This window comes from Octopus bimaculoides, chromosome 2, assembly GCF_046866305.1.
Source record: "Octopus bimaculoides isolate indiv1 chromosome 2, ASM4686630v1, whole genome shotgun sequence".
NCBI classification, from domain to species: domain Eukaryota; kingdom Metazoa; phylum Mollusca; class Cephalopoda; order Octopoda; family Octopodidae; genus Octopus; species Octopus bimaculoides.
In genome coordinates, this window is record NC_142929.1 from 97,342,969 (window position 1) to 97,366,398 (window position 23,430).

Consider the following 23,430-nt stretch of genomic DNA (forward strand, 5'->3'; position numbering starts at 1 on the left):
CATGAGATGCACCATTTTGAGCGTGGCCGTTGCCAGTACCGCCTGACTGGCTCCTGTAGGATTTTCGAGCGAGATCGTTGCCAGTGCCCCTGGACTGGCTTGTGCGGGTGGCACATAAAAGACACCATTTCGAGCGTGGCCGTTTTCGTGCGGGTGACACGTAAAAGCACCCACTACACTCTCTGAGTGGTTGGCGTTAGGAAGGGCATCCAGCTGTAGAAACTCTGCCAAATCAGACTGGAGCCTGGTGTTGCCATCCGGTTTCACCAGTCCTCAGTCAAATCGTCCAACCCATGCTAGCATGGAAAGCGGACGTTAAACGATGATGATGATGATGATGATGAGGACAGGTGGTGTAAATAACAAAAGGATATATTAGTATGACGCTCGGGAATACGGACAGTCTTTGATGTTTCGAGCTACGCTCTTCAACAGAAAGAATACGGAGACAAGGAGAAAAACACGGAGAAAAAAAATTGAATAGTGTTCAGTCAACGGTCAATCATAATAATGGCCGATCATAACAATGGCTGACCGGAAGTTAGAAATTCTTTTTTCAGGAGAGCTAAGAAAGGGGGAGATAACAAACGGTGATCGGGAACGAGGGGCTGTGTGTGGGAGGTAGAATGCTGGTGATCTTGACGTATGTAGTGTGAAAATGGGGAAGGGAGGAAGGGAGAAAGTAGTTGGTCAGTTGTAGTGTGTGCTTGGTGTGATGCGAGGGTATTGGTGTGGTGTGATGTGAGGGTGTTGGGAGGTGGGGAAGGCATGGGTGGAGTGTGTGTTAGGCTGAGGGTGGGGTAGAGGTAGGGGTCTGTGGGTAGGGTGGGGTATGTGGGTAGGGGTGGGTGGTGGGTGTAAGGAATTGGATGGGGTGGAGTGGGAAGGTAGAGTAAGAGTGTGTTGGGGTGTGGTGGGATGAGCTTATGAGGGGGTGTTGACGAGGAGGGAGAAGGGGAAGGTGGATGTAAGAGAGGGGGAAGATGGGTATGGGAGGGGAGAGGAAGAGAGGAGAGAGGGTGGGTATAAGAGAGGGAAGGTGGATTGAGAGAGGGGGAAGGTGGGTATGGGGGAGGTGGGTATGGGGGGGAGAAAGAGAGGAAGAGAAAGAGAGTGAGAGAGAGGGAAGAGGGGTATGGGGGGGAGAAAGAGAGGAAGAGGAAGAGAGTGAGAGAGAGGGGAAGAGAGTGAGAGAGAGGGGAAGGGAGTGAGAGAGTAAGGGTGAGAGAGTAAGAGAGTAAGAGTGTAGAGAGTAGGAGAGTAAGAGTGTAGAGAGTAAGAGTGAGAGAGGGGGGGAGTACGAGAGAAGAGAGTGAGAGAGAGTGAGAGAGAGTAAGAGAGAGGAGAGAAAGAGTAGGGGTGAAGAGAAGTGGGAGTGGAGAGAAGTAGGAAGAGAAGTTGGAAGAGAAGTAGGGATGAAGAGAAGTAGGAAGAGAAGTAGGAAGAGAAGTTGGAGTGAAGAGAAGTAGGAGTGAAGAGAAGTAGGAGTGAAGAGAAGTAGGAAGAGAAGTGGGAAGAGAAGTAGGAATGAAGAGAAGTAGGAATGAAGAGAAGTAGGAAGAGAAGTAGGAAGAGAAGTAGGAGTGAAGAGAGGTGAAGAGACATACAAAGAAGTAGGAGTCGGAGCAGGAGGTGGAGGAGGGGTGAGATGGGTGGTAGGAGGGAGGGTGGGGGAGAGAGACAGGAGGAGGGGGTTAGATGAAGAGTGGAGGGGAGTTGAGCCCATGTGGCGCAAAGGAGCGAAGATAGAAGATTAATCCCTGTTCACGGCGCAAACGGGAGTCCGGATGGCCCCTGTGCATGGACAATCCAAACACAGACAGGTGTTGCCGCAAGGAGTGGCCGGCAGAACGGAAGTGGCGTGACACCGGGGTGTCATTGCCGACGTTGATGTCTCGGAGGTGTTCCGCGAATCGGTCGGCATATATACACACATATACACTATATATATATATATATATATATATATATAAATTTAAATAGAAATGGAGAAAATTTTTGATAACAAACAAACAAATGACCAACATCTCCTTTATATAGAAATAACCCATAAATATTTCTCTAGATCACTGCTAGTTCACTTTTTTGCCTATCGACTTCAAGCTCCATGCTGCAAGATGATATAGTTTTAATATATTGAGCCTTCTGACCTCATCTGAAGCCTTGTTCTTTCCTCTTCCATCTTCCATTTGGTTATTTTATTGTACGCATATGTATTCACTCTGATAAAGCTCCATGTATTAGGTCGAATGTGCTATGAAGATGACAAATATTTTTTTCAGAATTTCTTCTGTAAGCACTAACATTGGAAGTGGAAATGGCCCTAAGAAATGTTATGCCATATTTTGTATTAATAAATAATTAACCGATGTTGATCAATTTGTTTGTTTGTTGATCAAAAGTTTTCTCCATTTTCTGATTACCTAAATTTGATTCCTGATAAACTTTTGTTTATTCTGTTGTCACCTGTACCCTATGAGCATAGTGTGCCTGAAAATCCCTGCCCAGGGATAGCATAGGTAATTGATATCGATAGTAAATATGGATACTATTATCCTTTAGACAGTTATTACAACTGCTAACTCTGCTTACCTTTATATATATATATATATATATATATATATATATATATATATATATATACTAGCAGAGGCACCCAGCGTTTCCTGGGAATGAAATTGTTGAAAAATGGGGATTAAATGATAAACATGATTTACGTGAATATCCTCACAAGAGTAATTGAAATAAATGGTGATTGTGGAACCCCCCACGCATGCACGCACGCACACACACACACACACATCAGATGAAATGGACGTGTGTGTGTGTGACAGAGAGAGAGAGAGAGAGAGAGAGAGAGAGAGAGAGAGAAAGAGAGAGAGAGGTTTGTTGTCATGTATACGTACATGCATAAATATGCATACATTTTTGTGTGTGTGTGTGTGCGTGTGTATGAGAGAGAGAGACAGTAAATACTACATACACACCGCTCTCTCACTCTGTCTCACACACACACACACGCACACATACATCCAAAAATGATGGATGCATATGACAACACACCCCTTGACTCACTCACACTCTGTCTCTTACAAACACACACATACATAAATGTATACAAACATATTTACAAAGACACACGTGTGTATGTGCACACGCGCGTGTTGTGAGAGAGAGAGAGAGAGAGAGGGTGAGAGAGAATATTGCGAAGAATGAATGAAATAAATATGAAATGAAATAGTCGTATAAATAAAAGCTCTTGTATGGAATGTATAAATTTGTGGACTTAGTGAATATTTCGAACCTTTTTAAAGAAGTGAATCATAAATATGAAGAGCCTAACATTTATCCAAGGTCAAATTATTGATGCATCACAAGTATGGAAGCATTTGTTGAAGTCAATTTCACTTGAAAAGCGAATACACAAAAATGTCAAAATAGAGAGTGAAGCTTTTTGCCGTTGCTATGTCAATACCGGAAGTTGACATTGCATCACAAGTATGTAAGCATTTGGTACAAAAACGTCAACATAGAGAGTGAAGCTTTTTGCCGTTGTTACGTCAATACTGGAAGTTAACATTGAGGAACCGTTTTAAAGAAGTGAATCATAAATATAAAGCAATATTATTTATTTTTAATAAAAAAAATCAAACGAAGAGCCTAACATTTATCCGAGGTCAAATTATTCATACATCACAAGTATGGAAGCATTTGGTGAAGTCGATTTCACGTGAAAAGCGAATACACAGACATCTCTGTTTTATATATTATAGATATAGATATATAGATATAGATAGAAGATAGAAGATATATATATATATATATAAACACTAGCTTTTTATTCAATGCAATATGACTATCATTTCCATTTATGTGACAGATATCAATGTAAGCCAGTAGATTTTTGATAAACTGAGTTTTTAACTCAGTTACATTTCCTAGTTAATATTTATGTAAAGTATCTTCTAACTTCCCCTCCGCAACATAAATAATTATTGTTAATTATCATTAACACTTCCAAAATGAATCTTAATTAAATCTTGCATACCTCTCTGATGGTCTCAATAATTTGTATGGCAGATTTATAATCTGGTGGGGTGGCATTCAGCTGTTCATCTATTTGGTTCCAGAATAAGTTATGAAATATAGTGTGTATCCGTTTGTAAAAACTAGATGTAAGAAAGAATAAAAGAGAAGAAATTAACAAAAGCAAATATTAATAATTTCTGGGTAATATACTTTAGGGAGAGTTTTAAATGAATAAAATGTAAGTTAGTTGAGTCTCTAACTGAATTTTTACTCACATTTGTCCATATTTCACTGGGAAGACAGGGAAGTGACAGTTTTAGTTTCATTTCTTTCCCAAGAGTAATCCTGACTTAAATTCAGATACAAGATGTATGAGTAAGTTACCTGAAGAATGAATATTCATTTCTACAGAGAACAACAATGGTTAAAACCATGTGTCAATGAAGGAGCACCTACACATCATTTGACTTGCTACAAATAGCAGCCAAACCTCTTTCAGACCACACCATCTTAAAAAAACAGGCACAGTGGATAATGTATTCCTCCTATAAAGACAGGACAATCACAACTGGAATGTCTTTTGGTCATAGATCTGCTTAGTTAGAACTGAGCTAGAGCTAAACCATAATATTAGCTCTTAAAGACAGCAGTGGTACTAATAAACAAGATGTATAATATATAACAAAATATCACTGATTGATTGAATTTATTCTCATGACCAAGGCATAAAAGTCACCGAATAGCAACAAGTGATAGGTGGGGAATTTAAATAAATCAATTAAACTAGACATTGTGAGATCAAGTGGAAATGTATTCCAATACCTTGGAGGCTGCAATCACACCTCTTGTTGAGAAAAAAAATACGTATTATATAAAAAGTTAGTATACATGAATGTTCAGTAGCGAATTTGGTTTGTGCTTTTCTACAGTTTCATCATCATTATTATAACAGCTACTTTTCTATTCCCACATAGATCAGATAGAATTTTGTTGAGGCAAATATTTTTCAGCTGCATGCCTTTCTTGTCACCAACCTTAACCTGTTGCCAAATAAAATAGTTTTTCTCCAAGACCAAATATGTTTTCATGGAAGACACATATGGCTTTGGTCAGCCCAGGACTACAATAGATGACATCTGCCCAAGGTGACAAGCAGCAGGATCAAACCCAGAACCATGTAGTTGGGAAGTATAATTACTTACTACACAGCCATGCCTGTACCGATACTAAACAAAAAAGTAGGTCAGAAAAAAATGTTTTGTTGAATGTAGGTGAGCAGCCAGCAAGGTAAATACACAAACCAATTTCAAGTCCCAGTTAAAGCTATTTCACTTCACTGTACTAAACTGAGTCATTTTTACTCTTGGCAGAGGCATGAAATATTGTTTAATATAAACGGTGAAGTTGGGTGGAGGGAAAGATATGAAGAATAAAGAGAAATGACATAATAACATTAAAATACAATGAATAGTCAGTAAGTAATTACACATGAAATAGATTGTTGCTATATCTATTTGTTTGTCAATCTACTGAACTCTGCACAGAGAAAGAAAAATAAAACGTCTTTATTCATTTCCATATTTACAAGAATTTCAATACAGCATGGGATATGAATGAATAAATAACTCCATATATTTATTTATAAGCTAGGCTGTACTGGCATTCTGTTAATTACAGTCACGTCATCAACATTGTAGAGTCATGTAAATGAATTGTACCTGACACAAACTTGTATACATTTCAATAAATACTTTCTGGCTATAATTACTCAACATTTTGGGAAAGAGAGGTAAGTAAATCATGATGAACTGCTAAGCAACAATAAAACTAGTTGGTTCATCTCAAGCTGCTGAAAAGGTGCTCATAGGGTTTAATTTCACAACAAGACTAAATACATATAGATATATATATTTATTTGTCCATATCACAATATTTCCATGTTTTACATTTTTATTTTTTAAATATTCACATATAAATATTAATATCAACATCTGCAGCAACAACAATATTAAACTGATATCTGTTGTACCATATTACTGTGGGCTGGACAGTCCACACAGTACAGCATCAATTCATGTTTTGATCCTAAGTCAATTATTTGAGATTAAATCTTCTCAAATTTCATTTCCACATTTTTTTTCAAGCTTTCATTGGACTACATTTAACATGTTTCACTGTTAACCAAACAATATATTCACACACATGCATACACACACATATATATAGCTACTACTTCAAGATGCTTATTTCTATTCCTCATACTCTAACTTTTCATCTGGCACAGAGCCACTTTCCTCAATATTACTCTCTACTAGTTGAGGAATCTTGTAAATTATTTGGTGGCCTCACTGCTACAGTGCTACATAAAAAGCACCCAGTACACTGTGTAAATTGGTTGGCATTAGGAAGGGCACCCAACCATAGAAACTATGCCAAAGTAAACAGTAGAGCTAGGTCTCGTCCAATACATGCCAACATGGAAAACAGATGTTAAATGATGATAATGGTTGTTGTAATTTTTTATGACTACTTTTCATGTTCACAGATCATTTCATTTCTTCTAAATGGGTCACAAGGACCACATCTCACTCATTTTCAGACTGGTTTCTACAGCTGGACACCCTTCCACATTATAGAGTATACTAGATGTATTTTATCATGGCACCAGCTCCAGAAAGGAGTGAGTGAGTGGTGGAGAGCTAGAAGTGGATAAATAGTGAGAGTGAATAATAGGTGTTGATGCCAAATGGCCAGTGACTTGATATATTGTGCAACAAGTCAGTCATTTCTTTCACACACATCTGTATTGTATCCTCAGTTCATTTATGCTTAACATTTCCAGTATCTAATTTGTTCTGTTTCCACTTCTGAAGATCCATAGTATTCACTATCATGCAACATCACACTTTTATCTCTGGTCTACAGATGTACTGTCTTTCCACCACCTTTAGAAGAGCAGGCTCAGAGCTGGCTGATTTTCTGCCACCTCCACTCATGCATATCTCCTCTTATTGCCCACGTCCAGTGACCACCTATTTTTGGTTCCCACATTAATCACTTTTCCTAAAAGATCAGCCTTCTGAAATTCTTACCATGCACATGTTTCTCTTGCAACCATCAACTTGCAGTTACTCTTTTACTCTTTACTGTTTTACTTGTTTCAGTCATTTGACTGCGGCCATGCTGGAGCACCGCCTTTAGTCGAGCAAATCGACCCCAGGACTTATTCTTTGGAAGCCTAGTACTTATTCTATTGGTCTCTTTTGCCGAACCGCTAAGTTACGGGGACGTAAACACACCACCATCGGTTGTCAAGCGATGTTGGGGGGACAAACACAGACACACAAACACACACATACATATACATATATATATATACATACATACGACGGGCTTCTTTCAGTTTCCATCTACCAAATCCACTCACAAGGCTTTGGTCGGCCCGAGGCTATAGTGGAAGACACTTGCCCAAGGTGCCACACAGTGGGTATGAACCCGGAACCATGTGGTTGGTAAGCAAGCTACTTACCACACAGCCACTCCTTACATTACATGTCAATCTTACCTATTCAGAGGTCATGCAAAGACCATAAACACAACTCCTTCCTCCAGACCAAATGATTAAAAAAAACCCCAATAAACTAAAAGACTTTTTAATGCCTGGATAAACAAAAAAAAAAAATAATAATAATAAATAAAATAAAAGATTAAACAAACCTGTTTTCTGGAGGCTGAGGCCTTTCTAACTCATATTTTTCATTGATAACTATTTCATGGAGAAGTTCCATATCTCGGAAGCAATTATAGATTTCTGTAGATTTTTCCGATGCTGAAACCAGAATTGAATATTTTCATGAGTGAGACAGAATGGAAGAAATAGCAAACTCTACATAAAATAACCAACAATGTTTAGTTATATCACTTTACAGTTTAAATCCAAATCCTGCAGAGATTATTCCTCTGGGGCTCATGAAATGAAGATCATCAAAGCATTGGGATGGATTCTACTAAGTAACCACTTCCAATAAAGTTTGTGACCCTCTTCTGAACCACAGAAATCATTATTAATTACAAGTACTGGAACAGCATCATTGATAGCATTCCAAACTCACCAAATAACTTGCAGTCTTTTGTTTGTCCCACTAGGAAAACACTTTTGTATTTACCTCCCTCTGAGGTCAATACACTAAGTATTGGGGTTAATTTGATTGATTATATCCTTTCTTTATAAATGTCTGGCTTTGTGCCAACATAAGAAATTACCATTATTGCATCTTCTGCAGCTACTGCTGCTGCTACAGCTGAGGTACAATGAATTTGAGGTTGGGTTTTTGAATAATGGTTGTAAGTTCAGACTTAATTCTAATTGCTCCAGTTTACTTGAATCAACAAAAACATAAAAAAATAAAACCCAAGGTCTACTCCCTTTCTATGATTAAGTACTTGGAGAATCCAACTATAAAAATCAGCTGCTCTAATAGAAGAGGAAGCTTTCCAGATCATCTTGTCAAGCAAGGAACTTGACAAAGGAGCCACTATGTGGTTACTCAACCAGCTCGAAATAACCACCAAATCTTTATCAAATTATGCTTTACCATTTTGTAAAATGAGATACAGTATATAATGTGGTCCTATATACACAATACTTAAGAGAAGGATCGGGTGGTTATGACTGGAAACCCTTTAATTATAGGTATACTCAGTGAGGTTTGCCAGGGGTTAAAGAAAAACTTCTCCAACAAATATATTGTTCCATCTATGCCAAGCTAGGGAAGTGGATGTAAAACAATTTATTAAAAAATTGAATTAATTTCTGTCACATCACTGAAGCTTTTATTCTGAGTTCTAGAATGACATTTTGTAACAATAATGTTTTAATCCCATCCCAGACTTCCTTTATCTGCAATTAGACATTGCAGATTAGAAACAGTTTATGAAGACATTGCAAGTGAGAGGTTCCAGATGTTCCAACTTCCAACTATAACAAAAAAGTCAAATATCTTATTATCACATATTTTAAATCCACCACCAAGAAAAAGATTAATGGATAGAGCTTTTCCTGGATTTCATACCATTAAGCAATTTGGAGATATCTTTACTGAACATATAGGATTATCAGTCATAGTAGCAGTTCCCACTGAAAGGAAATTTGTATAACTATAAAGAATCACAACCAAAGCTCTTTTATCATAGACATAATCATCATTATTTTCACATCCATTTTTTCATGCTCACTTAGGTCAATCAGAATTTGGTGAGGTGAATTTTCTACAGCCAGATGCCCTTCTTCTCACCAACCATAACCTGTTTCCAAGTAAGGTAATATTTCCTCAAGGCCAGACATGTTTTCATGGAAGATTGGAAATGAAGGACACAGCTTGTTTACAACTATCATGCAAAATCAAAGAGACACATACACACTGTGTGTGTGTGTGTGTGTGTGTGTGTGTGTGTGTGTGTGGTGTCTATATGTCCTTGACTTGGATTAACAGTTGTAAACAAGTGGCACTATATATATATATATATCAATCAAAAGTGGAGGTGTGTGACCTAATGGTTAGGGTGTCAGCATCACGATCGTAAGATTGTGGTTTCGATTCCTGGACAGGGTGATGCGTTGTGTTCTTGAGCAAAACACTTCATTTCACGTTGCTCCAGTCTGCTCAGCTGGCAAAAATGAGTAACGCTGCGATGGACTGGCATCCCATCCAGCTGGGGAACACATACACCATTGAAACCGGGAAGCCTGACCCATGAGCCTGGCTAGGCTTTAAAAGGGCGCATTTGATTTTTGATATATATATATACATATATATACCCACACATAATGGGCTCCTTTCAGTTTCTATCTACCAAATCCACTCATAAGGCACTTGTCCAAAGTACCATAGCTGGATTGAATCCAAAACTAAGTGGCTGGAAAGCAAACTTCTTAACCACACATCCATGCCTACATATGAAAATATATATTTGCTGTTTGAAATCAATTTGTCTAAAGTTGAAAACCCCAAACATCTGCATAGTGTAGAAGCAAGTATTTTTACAATTGAAGATCCTCTTTATCAATAAATGTTCGACAATGAAGTACACCTCAAGTTAGGAGTATTTAATTGTTAGGTGTATCTCAAGTTAGTCAGGCAGACCAAGCAATGTCTGTACTTTGTTTGGTGACTTAACACAATTCTTTTTATAATAAGGAACTATGAAGGGTCAATGATTAGCTCTGGTTTAGCAAATGAAAGTAAATCCACACCCAGATTCCTAAAAACCAATGTTCAAAGGACATTTTAGACTTTGCTGTGCATACATATCAGAATCCTACCAAGATTGGTCAGCATTCAACATAATGGTTTGTAAAAAAAACAGAACCATCTGAGAAATAATGAAGCATGCTATTGAGAAACGTTTTACAAGTAAAATGACACTAATTTACGCAAACAAAGAAAAAAAAAAAAATTTTGAAAAATGAGTAGCAACGGAAAAACTTGATAAGAATAAAACCTTTATCTATATGATATACTTAATGCATGTATATCATAGAAGAGCCAGTATTTGCAATGTTCATCTGGGAAAAGATCCCTTTATATTATATTGAATATTGTATTAATAAAAATGAAAGATAGAAAAGGAGAATATAAAACAGATCATGACTAACTGTATAAGAAGAATGCAACATGTAATGCTCCCACATGATCTCTGATATGGTGGTTGGCACTCCGTCGCTTACGACGTCGGGGGTTCCAGTTGATCCAATCAACGGAACAGCCTGCTCATGAAATTAACGTGCAAGTGGCCGAGCACTCCACAGACACGTGTACCCTTAACATAGTTCTCGGGGATATTCAGCGTGACACAGTGTGACAAGGCTGGCCCTTTGAAATACAGGTACAACAGAAACAGGAAGTAAGAGTGAGAGAAAGTTGTGGTGGAAGAGTACAGCAGGGTTCGCCACCATCCCCTGTCGGAGCCTCGTGGAGCTTTAGGTGTTTTCGCTCAATAAACACTCACAACGCCCGGTCTGGGAACCGAAACCACGATCCTATGACCGCGAGTCCACTGCCCTAACCACTGATATAAAGGAATATGTAGTTGCCCAGCCTGCTAGATAGAATAGTTAAACATTCTTCATACTGTTAAAAGAAATAGAAGGACACACTGAATAATGTAGCTTTAGATTTATTATACCAATAAAAATTAAATGATAGTGTGGTGATAGCCAGAACATTTTGCTCAGAAGTTTGACCAGAATGCAAATAACAACAGCACTCCAAATAAAATGAAGCACATAGAATTAAATGTACAACTTAAAGATATAAAAAACTTCTGCAGGAAATTTAAAGGGAACTCCCTATAAGTTGACAGTACGACATGTTGACATTTCTTTATTGACATGTAAAAGTGAAAATGCCACAAGAGGCTTTTAAAAACCCGTGCTTAGCTCTTTAGAAAATAAATAATATATTTCTTTTCTGGATGGGATATCAGCCTACAGCGATAACATCCTCAGATGATCTGCTACCTTTTTTTTTGACAGCTAGCTGAATTGGATTAAAGTAGAATAAAATTCCTGGCCAAAAATAATAGAACATCTGCTGCCAAAATTGACTCCTGGCTATGGACTGGTAATCCAATACCACTTTAGAACCACTTTAGTCTCTTGCACAATAAAATTTACAATCTCATTATCAAAAAGTAGCATAATATATTTCCTTTCCTTTGCATCCAGCATGAGCATAAATTCTTTTCAGATTCCTGAACTGGTGCTGTTTAACAAATGTACAAAAGGAGAAAAATTGGTGCATTTTTTCCATCTAGAGCAGTGGTTCCCAAACTTCTTCAGGCTGCTACCCCCTTGACACTCAGACCACATTCCTAGCACCCCTACCCCTAACTAACCATCACAAACATAGACCCCTTTCTGAAGCAAATTGAAAGCAACTGCATTTCATAAATAAAAATTAACCTAATGAACCCATTATTTTGTTGTTTTTACATGTATTGCTACCCCATTATTGTCCCAATTTTTACATGAATCGCTACCCCATTATCACCCCACTTTTCTTCAACGACACCTTGGAACTTTCCACCACCCCTAAGGGATCAATACTGCCCACTTTGGGAACCACTGATCTAGAGCATCACTTTCTTCTGTGCTATCATCATCTACCTCATCTGATGATGAAGGAAAGTCAGAACATTGCTGTTTAAATCTTCCATTTGTGACTTAATTTCTCTAAGTGTAAGGGTCACTTATGCTTAGGTGCATTTGATGAAGTAGACATTCAGGCATCAATTGATGATGATGGACATATCATCTAAAATTTTTGAAACATCGACTGATGATGTCTGCTGTTAAGAGTTAATACTACAGGTACCATTATATCTCTTAAGTAGGAACTAAAATACCAATATCACACCATACTTTCTTCTTGATGAAACTACTCAAGAATTGAAAAATGAGGAAAATTACTTACATAAGTGAAGGAGAAATGGCTCATCTGGCATCATTCTTTTGAAAGATTTGCTTTCTGATTGTGATGAATTCATTTCCAGAGTTGATTCCTTCTCTTTGGATTCATTAGGAGTATCAGACATGCTTAGAAATCCTCAGAGAGATAGAAATAGATGGTGATAATTTCCTAAACAAAAAAAAAACATAATAAATAACAGAATTTACATAGTACCCAACTACCTTCATTGTTATTTTTTCTAGTTCACATCACAGTTTTCCTGATGAGATGAGCAAGTTTCTTTTTTGTTTGAACAATTATTGTAGCAGGTGAATATCATTCAACCAAGTGTGAAATAGAAAAGAACATGCCTGTTTGGTTATCAGGTAAACAAACCTTCATATGACAAATACAACACTGTGGATCACTTACAGGCCCCAACACAATAACAACAAGGTTTGAACTTGTGTTCATATTTAGTGTTTCAACATTTTTACCTCACTGTCAGTGTGATTTTTTTTTTACACAACAACACATATAACTGGTACTCCAGTGGTTAAGATGATGAGGGTTCCAGTTGATCTGACCAACAGAACAGACTGCTCATGAAATTAACATGCAAGTGGCTGAGCACTCCACAGACATGTGTACCCTTAGATACAGGGAGATACAGCATGACACAGAATGTGACGAAGCTGGTCCTTTGAAATATGGGTACTACTCATTTTTGCTGGCTGAGTTGACTGGAGCAATGTTAAATAAAATGTCTTGTTCAAGGACACAACATGCTGCCAGGAATTGAACTCACAACCCTACAATTGTGAACCAGATACCCTAACCACTAAGCCACATTCCTTCACTACACAGCATATAGCAACAGAACACCACCTGTGGTTGCAACACCATATCATACCAAGCACAACATAGTTATAGCTAATGCTTTCACATTCATTTATTAATATTTAAGCAACTTGCATGAATTAGCTGAAAACGAGAGCAGTTTATATTAAGTCCTGTGATACTGAGGATCTTTTACAGTATTCATACTCAGCATTACATTTAGTGTTCATATTCCAATGAGGTCAATAGCTTTTTATGCTTGGGGTGTGGGTGATTCAATCAACTATGCCCCTCCCTGACAAACTTTGGCTTTGTGTCCAGCCAAAAAAGAAAAGAGAAAAAAAACATCAGGTATTTAAATATTTTTAACTGAGGAAATTCATTTGAACTGGTGGGATTTTGTTTGAGGAGATGAAACCTTAAAACCTTACCCCTTTAAAAGCATTGTCTGGGGCATATTGTATCCCCATACCCCCAACACACACACACAACTCGACTCCCACCCACCCAAGCTATGCAACTGGGAGGTTGATGGCATTGTTGGTGGTGGTGTAAAAATAATTATTTAGTGGTCAATGCAAAAAAACTGCCACTACATGTTTTTGAGTTCAGTCTACTGCACAGCCAGATCCCATCTCTGACCAATAGCTAAAGGTTATCTAATTGAAGTAGTTCTTCACCATTTTCAAACTTTAATTCTTGATTTAGAGTGAAATCTAATTTTTTCTTTCTTTTCATGAATACAGTACATTTTTTGTAACCTCTCGACACCTACCATAAAACCACTTCCCTTCATACTAGACCCCCATCAATTAATTTGAGGGGTTTTGCAAATTACTTGGTGATCTCACTAGTGCCAGTGCTATTGAAAAAAGCACCCAGTACATTTTGTAAAGTGGCTGATGTTAGGAATGGCATCCAACCATAGAAACCACACCAAAGCAGACAAACCATTCAGCCCATGCCAGTATGGAAAATGGACATTAAACAATAATGATGATGTATAGACCACAGATATGCAGGAGAAATGAATGAAATAGAGAAGCACATAACAATACACTTGAACACCAAGCTGGACATATCCATATTGTCCATGAGTAAAACTGATGAGATCTAAGGCTATCAAAACATGTGTCAATAGATGATGGAGCAAAAACAAAAAAAATCATAAATACAGAATACTGAACTTTAAACCCATTACCTCCCATAATTCCATTAATTGGAATTTTTTAATGAAACATCGATTTCTAGCATAAAACAGCCTTAGAAACATGCTGGAATGATCAAAATAACATTTCAAATAGAAATAAGCGAGATATTGGGTGAAAAATTAGCAAATCTCATTTGAATATCAGAGAAATATACCTAGTAGATATAGTAAAAAGGTTAGATATAGCAAAAAGGTTAGATATGTGTAAATATTGACAGATAATTACGAAATCTGTAATTTTTAAGTGATCTCATATGAGATCACTGGTAGGTAATGGGTTAACCCTATAGCATTCAGATTACTCTGTCAAATGTAATGCTTATCTCTTCACACAATTTTGAATTAATCAAATGACACCCATGAAATCATAGTCATGGCCATTGCTGGTGTCATATAAATGGCACCCATGCCGGTGGAATGTAAAAAGTACCCAATAAACTTTTGGAGTGGTTGGCATTAGGAAAGGCATCCAGCAGTAGAAACCATGCCAAATTACACTGGAACCTGGTGTAGCTCTCCAGCTTACCAGTTCCAGTCAAACCATCTAACTCATGCCAGCATGGAAAGTGGACATTAAATGATGATGATGATGATGATGATGCATTAAATTGTAGCTCCAACATTTTGATGTGATTGTCTATTTTCAAAATGACATTGTAGGATAGGTATGAGAAGCTAGATCTGGCCAGTTTGAACATAAAACAGGTAGAATATTTTGGCTGGATATGGCTGGTTTAAACACTAAACTGTTAAGAGGATTTACTTTTTTTTTTTACACTGACCACTAAATAATTATTTCTACACTACCACCAACAATACCATCACTCTGCCAGTAGCATTGCTTGGGTGGGGGTTGAGTATGTGTGTGTGTGGTGGTGGTGGTGGTGGGGACAAGTTGCCCCAAGCATTGCTTTTAAAGGGGCAACATTTTCAGGTCTGCTGTATAAGCCTGTATAAGCTTGGGGTGGGAAAACTCAAGAACTACCTTAGTGTGAACATGCTCTAGTTATGTCACTGCAACCTCCACTCCAAGAAAGAAAGAAGTGAACCATTCAACTGGAAAGTATTGAGAGAGAAAATGACATGTAAATGACAAAAAATATACAGTATCAAACGCTGTAATCATAGAACAAATATGTGAACTAAATCAACAAACCAAATTTTTAAACTTGTTTCAGTTCTAAATAAAAGCTAAATTCACAGGGCAGTGGATTGACGGAATCACTGCTTCAAATTCTACCATAGCCAACTTAGCTTTCCAGCCTTTCAAGACGATAATAAAGTACCAGCCAAATATTGAGTTAGATTTATATTCCAGTAATGCATTTTTGATGTAAGTTGAATTATAATAGTAGTAGAGGATTTTACCCACACCACTAATGAGCATATAAAAGCATGAACATCACACAATCACATTCATCAGACTCATCTCATATATTTTAGTTAACATACTTAATAAACTAATACTAAACAACATTAGCATTTTTTTAGGCATGACTGTGTGGTAAGAAGTTTGCTTCCCAACCACAAGATTTTGGGTTCAGTCCCATTGCATGGCACTTTGGGTAAGCGCCTTCTAACTATAGCTCTGGGCTGACCAATGCTTTGTGAGTGAATTTAGAAAACAGAAATTATGTGGAAGCCCATCATGTATGTATGTATGTATGCATGTATGCATGTATGTATGCATGCATGCACGCATGCACACACACACACACACACACATATAATTGTGTGTCTTTGTGTTTGTCTCCCATCACTGTTTGACAACCAGTGTTGGTTTGTTTATGACCCCATAACTTAGCAATTCAACAAAGGAGACTGACAGAATAAGTACCAGACTGTAAAATAAGTACTGAGATCAATTTGTTTAACTAAACCCTTTAAGGTGGTGCCCCAGTATGGCTGTCATCCAGTGAATGAAACAAGTAAAGTTAAGTTAACCAGAGAAGTCACAATGACCATGACATTTACAGGTTCTCCAAGAATGGTAGCCTCTGTAGGTAAATGTCGGCAAAAAAAAAAAAAGGGAACCAACAGTATAGTCTAAATACTTGAAACATTGAACTCCACTAAAGGCATCCAAAGACTAATGATGGCAAAAAGTTGTGCAATATGTTAGGTATTCCCCTACCCAAACAGCCATGAATTATGACACTAGCCCTAAGTAGGTTGTCGAATAGGAAAAGGAATTAAAAACACATATATTGGAATGAAGCAGAGATTCATCAAATAAAAAGGAATAATTTAGATGAGAGATCAAAAGTTTACTTATAGATGTCTTGCAAACAACTCGCACATGCAAGTGCTACCAGTCAAGAACTCTGCATACCGGAAGCCAGCAAGTGTATGGGGTCATCAGGAGAGAATGCGCGCCATTTCGGGGCCTACCTCTCGACGGCATCAATACGCACCGGCCCCCCTCACTGATATGAGGCCCCACTTGCTAGATCAACTGGTTATTAAAAACAAAGCTCAATATTTCTCTAGCCATCACTCATCGTCTCTTTTTAACCAAATCCAGTGGCTAGCCTTCTCCACTGTATTTTGGATACTAAACTACTGAGCCAAAAGGTCAAAAGTTGAAATTGTGTGCTTAGCTAAAAATAATAACAGCTTAGTGGTTAGTATACAAAATTATTTCTAAATGTATCCATGAATCAGAAGACTGTGAAGCTTATGATTAGCTTTGTCAGTTTATCACAAGTTAAATTTACAAAGAAAATGAGGCACATAAAATTCAATAATGTGCTCATAGACATACAAAGACACCTGGAGTAAATATTAATACACAAAACATAATCTGATTGGATAATATATTATCTACTTAATTTTTTATCTTTACCTTAAGATGTGTATCCAACTGTGTGACCACTTGCTACAGAGGGAGCTTCTGTGAAGTTACTTGACCTGATTTATTTAATGTAGCAGTCAAAATTTTCTCAACAAAACCGATAATGTTTTAAAACTGGAACCACTTATTCAAATCTTATAGCCACCACTTCTACACTCTAACTTTTGAATAACTACGGCTAAAAATATCAAGTGACTGTTTTATTTCATTAACTATCTCTCTGCTGAAGGTTTTGCTTGACAGAGTTAACTGAGGATACTCAACAAATTTTTTGCTATAATTAATGCCAACCTAGCTACAATCTGTGTAAGTAAGAAAAAGGAAAATCTTGAATATATATATATATATACATATATATATATATATATATATATATATATATATATATATATATATATATATATATATATATATATATATATATATATATATATATATATATATATATGTATATATATATATATATGTATATATATATAAATCTCTAAAATGGTGCTCCCAGCATTCCTTGCAACTAGCACACTAAGCCCAACTGTGTATATATACATGTGCACACACACACACACGCACACACACTGAAAATAGGTACCTGAGAAAGTACATGAATTTGGCAAGTAGATCTTCATTTCGAAGTGATTACTAGGAGTATATATGAAGGAAAGGGAAGAAAACAGAAAAAGAGATGTAGAGAATACAGGCAAAGCAATGAGAGAAAAATGAGAGGGGGGGCAGGAGGGAGTAAGAGAAAAATGAGAGGGGGGGAGCAGGAGGGAGCAAGAGAAAATGAAACAAAGAAAATATGAGGGAATAATAAAACAGAGGGAGAATGTCAGAAGTGAATAGTTTTGAATAAACACAGCACAAAAGCACACACTAACAAAGCATCAGTGGTTTAAAAATAGAGGGGTGGGGATAAAGATTGCATCAAAGGTTTACAAATTGGTAAGGAATGTTTAGGAGAATTCTTTTTTTTTTCTTAGGTAACATTCTAATAACAACAGGCTGTTAATCTACTGAAAACTCTGAAGGGTTTAGAAAACAGACACTGAGAGGTGGTTCAAATAGATAGATATAGTAGAAAGCCTGGTTGGATATCACAAAGAATATGTCTATTATGAAAGTGTGGTAGCTGAGTGGTTAAAGAGCTGATGTGCAGCATCTTCGTTATTGTTTACTGCCAAACAAGTGTCACTCCTGCACCATCATTCTTGAAACTGTCTATTTTTTTTTACTATTTGACATCACCAGAACTTTGTTCTGTTTTGCTCCCCAACCACTTCTACCCTCCTGCCAGAAAGCAGCAAATATGTGGAAGAATTTCAAAGCAACCTGGAAGTTTCAATCTTGTCCTACAATCTGCTGAATGAAGCAGTAAAATCTTCCTCCACAAATTCTTTTTTAACTTTAAGATTAGGTGGAAATGACTAGAACACTGAGCAAATGCCAACATTCAATCTTATCTAACAAACTGGACAATTTATATTTCTTCATCAACAGTGTTGGACTTGTGGCTTGTTAGAGAGCTGTTTACCAATTTTATAAAATTTGTCCAAGTTGAGCTGATCAGTGTCATTCTATGAGGAAAGTTATCTGATTGAGAGGATAGAACTTCTGTGGAAATACTCTTTCAAAATTCTCAAACTTTTAAAAGTTGTGTATGAGGGAACAGATATTACTTCCTCCCAATTAAAGAGGAGTCCCATTATAAACTATGCGTAATATACTTTTTCCTGTTAGTTCATATTGTCCTCAGTACAGTGGCAGTGTGTTGCATGCTAAATGCATATACATTTTAAATGTTTCAATCAACACAACTAGAGTGAAAAATATATGGTAACAGCTTTGTTTTAAGAATCTCATAAGATATATATATAACAGCATGTGGATTCAATGAAAAGCCCTGTGTGAAAAGCTAGGCATAACTTCTCAAAACACATCAAATATTTTTGTTTCTAAATTTAATGCATCACTGCCTATGCTGCAAACCAAAGATAGTTTTTTTTAACAGTCTCTATTGCCTTCATCTGTTATTAATGATGATGGATGAAAATCTTAGTTGTCCACCCTACTAGGACAGCACTGTCTGTGGTCGAACAGTCCAATGCATGAATGACAACAGTCTTTGCTGCACAAGCCACACTTGTGGGCTGTCCTGGTGCTGCTTGAGTTGTCCAGTTCTATCTTTCAGGCTTGGACAGTATGGCATGAAGAACAGGCTGTTGCCCCTGCCCCCACCCCATGTTGCTGATGGATCCAATGAAACAGTAGTAAAGATCAGAATATTATTAATTGTCTTTAACGAACTGAAACCAACTCTTGCATAAAATAATTTTGCTTATGGTGAAACTGTTAGAAGATAACAAAAGGCATTAACTCTTTTGATACCAACCTCCCTAACACCACCCCTGGTCATGATACAAACATGCTGTTTTAAAGTAACTTAAATTAAATCTTTCCATCAAAACTTCATGTTAATTTGTTACAAACCTCAGATTAATTATGACAAAATTATTTTACCAAGCTCTTCATTATTTTCAAAATTAACTGAAACAAAAGTAGTGCATTTCAATAGAAATTTGGTAACAAAAGGATTAAGAATTATACTTAGCAGGTTTTCTTTTATCCTAACCCAAAGTAAATTGGAGGATATGTATAAGATATTTTTTTCACTACCAGACAAAGATGAATGGGATGAAACGTTATATTCTTCACTCCTAATGTCACTGAACTTATAGAACTATGAACTTTTTTTAAGGAATAACTGTTGCTGATTTCTATGGATCTAGATTCTTCACAATGTGTGAAGTTGGCTGCAGCGGAAAAGCCAAACATGTGCAATCAACAAGTAAAATACTCAGAAAGTAGTATTACATAAATGTACCAAAGTACTATTTCTGTTTCCTGGATTCCAGTAATCAAACAGAATCCATCAACAGTTTAAATCTATATCCAAAGATCTTTAGGTTTATCCGAAACAGGAAACAATAGAAAAATAAAATTAAACATTGCAATCAGTCTAGGTGCAGGCTTGGCTGTGTGGTTAAGCATTCTGTTTCACAACCACATGGTTCCAGATTCAATCCCACTGTGCAACATCTTTGGCAAGTGTTTAATACTGTAGGCTAATGCTTTCGAGGGTGAAATTAAAAACATTCCATGTAGAAGCCTGTTATGTGTGTGTGTATATATGGACATATCTGTGTGTATGTATGCATATATATATACACACATCATCATTGTGGTTTAATGTCTGTTTTCCAGGTTTGCATAGTTTGATGGTTTGACTGGAGCCTTCAAGTCAGAGGAGCTCCAATGCCTGAATGTCTGATTTGGTATGATTTTTATGGCTGGATACCCTACTGTGTGTGTGTGTGTGTGTGTGTGTGTGTGTGTGTGTGCGTGTGTGTGTGCGTGTGTGTGTGTGAAACTGTGCAAGTACACGTGGAGGGGTGTTAGCAAAACACCAGTATAAAAACTGTAAGCCCCTTTATTTTCAAAATTAACTTAGTCGTTCAATAAACAGCAATTAACAAAATAAGTACCAAACTGAAATAAATAGTGGAACCAATGCAATCAGCCAAAACCTATGAAAGTAGAGCCCCAGCAGTCCAATGATTGAAACAAGCCTGAGTTTTATTTAATCTCAACCATTGTTGTGTTCAAAGAGAGAAAATGGAAATAATATTTGTTAGTATTGTGAAACACTGAACAAGATAAACAAATATGGAGAAACAAAAGTTGCTAAGTAGAAGAAAAAAATGAGATGAATGAAAAGTAACAAGTTTGCAACTAAATGTTGCTAGTGTTTTGATGTGAACACTTCTCAAACATTAATCAAATCCTATATACTAAGCAAAAAGTTCTGATGTTTTCATCTCTGTCCACTACACTACATGGGTTTTGATATACTCTGGTCAGCTGGTGACCCCTTGACCTTGCATAAATTTCTATTGGTTAATGTGATCCACACTTACACACACACACACACAGATGCGCGCGCACACAGACACACACAGATAATGTGTTGGAGCAGTTGTCTATTGAACTCATCATCGTCATCATAATCATCGTTTAATGGCAGCTTTCCATGCTGGCATGGGTTGGACGGTTTGACTGGGGGCTGACAAGCCAGAAGGCTGTACCAGGCTCCAATCCGATCTGGCAAAGCTTCTACAGCTGGATGCCCTTCCTAACACCAAAATATAGCAAATATCTCCTGCAGACCAATGGTGGGATAAAATGCAATGTTGAAGCTGCCTAGCAGGATTTGAACTCAGTCATTAATCAATGAAATTAATTACTACTCAGCATGTAACTACCTGTGCCACTCGTACAGGCCTAATAATTATCCTTTCTACTATAGGCACAAGGCCTACAATTTTTGTTGGGAGGAGGGGGTTAGATAATTACGTCGACCCCAGTGCTCAACTGGTACTTGTTTTATCAACTCCAAAAAGAATCAGAGGCAAAGTGGGCCTCAGCAGCATTTGAACTCAGAACGTGAATCTGGAAGAAATGCTGATAAGCATTTTGTCCAGCTCATTGCTTTCGCAGACCTGAAAACAATCTCATAGTAAATTATATTAAGGTAATAGTAAAAATACTGGTTTTAAATTTTGGCTCAAGACCAGTAATTTTAGAGTTGAATGATTATATATTTTAATGATTTAAGTTTGCATGTTTTATATTGGAGAGGATTGCCAAAGTTCATTGATTAACTAACATCATGTTCATGCAACATCTTACAAGAAGCAAATCAATTCTATAGATGTTTCCCTTGACACAGCATGGCAGACAAGTTTGCTAGCAACAAATTATGTGAAAAATATCATCCCTCTTGACTTGAGAGGTTTTTTTTTCTTTCTCAGAAGTGATTATTGAGGGCAGTGGATTAGCAGAATTGATACAATGGCAAAGAAATTGCCTTATTTTATTTAGTTATATCCTCTTATATTCCAAGTTGAAATCCTGCCAAAGACAACTTTGCCTTTTGTCTTTTTTAGTGTTAACAAGAAAAGTACCAGTCAAGTACCACTGAAGTCACATTTTAATTGATTGTTCCCTCCCTTCAAAAATGAGTAACCTAGTGCTTATGTTGGAAATTATAATTAGCAGACACCTACAGATGATTGTGACTGTTTTAATTGCCATTATGAACTACTTCCTTTTATTTATATAGCAAACATAAAACCGTCTGCAGCACATCATTACAAACTGTACAAGACCACAATGAAATAAACATATTTAAAATGAATGTTAATGTGGACATGTGAGGAGCATAGTTTATTATTGTAGCAAACTCCAACCATTGCAGTCTCTTCTACTACACATAAAATCAACTCTAAAACACAAATATATCTTCAACACTACCCCAACACTATCCTTCTCCCTCAGTCCAGTCAAACACAAAACACACACATCTACACACAGACTAGCAGAAGCATCAATAATCTCATCAGCAACAAACACTGTACTGGGTAGCAGAGCCATCAATAAGCACAAAGGAACAATTGCTGCACTCTCACTGACTCCACTTCCACTGCAGTGATCACCAGAACCTACTGATATAGTAGAAGTCAACAAGATAACCTCATGAGGCAATGAAGAGCCATTACACAGATGCTTAATCAGCTGGGATTAACAGCCAAATTACCTTAAAATTACACTTTACCTTCATCATCATCGTTTAACGTCCGCTTTCCATGCTAGCATAGGTTGGACGATTTGACTGAGGACTGGTGAAACCGGATGGCAACACCAGGCTCCAATCTAATTTGGCAGAGTTTCTACAGCTGGATGCCCTTCCTAACGCCAACCACTCAGAGAGTGTAGTGGGTGCTTTTCCGTGTCACCCGCACGAAAACGGCCACGCTCGAAATGGTGTCTTTTATGTGCCCTTCTTAAGAAAAAAATAAAAACTAGATCACACACACACACATGCCTAACAAAATCAAAGAAATGGATTACTTTTAACCTTTGGTGTGATCAATCATGACTGCCTGGAGAAAACAAAAAGCTGGTATACAAATTTTAAAAATTTTGAATAT

At 37.1% G+C, this 23,430-nt stretch overlaps 1 protein-coding gene across 3 annotated transcripts in view; it reads right to left on the reverse strand.

Annotated features, from left to right (window-relative positions):
- The window catches only part of LOC106873213 (T-complex protein 11-like protein 1), a 51,320-nt gene that overhangs the window by 18,691 nt on the left and 9,199 nt on the right, over window positions 1–23,430 (reverse strand). For 2 of the 3 annotated variants that reach the window (XM_014920458.3, XM_089347223.1), the window contains exons 2-4: window positions 12,504–12,668; window positions 7,747–7,858; window positions 4,049–4,169 (exon numbers count right to left, since the gene is read on the reverse strand). In XM_014920458.3, the coding sequence (XP_014775944.1) occupies window positions 4,049–4,169; window positions 7,747–7,858; window positions 12,504–12,624 (354 nt within the window). In that variant the 5' untranslated portion in view covers window positions 12,625–12,668. Of the gene's footprint in view, window positions 1–4,048; window positions 4,170–7,746; window positions 7,859–12,503; window positions 12,669–15,514; window positions 15,586–19,900; window positions 19,923–23,430 lie in introns of those variants that run through there. The other variant, XM_014920459.3, reaches the window with a different exon arrangement.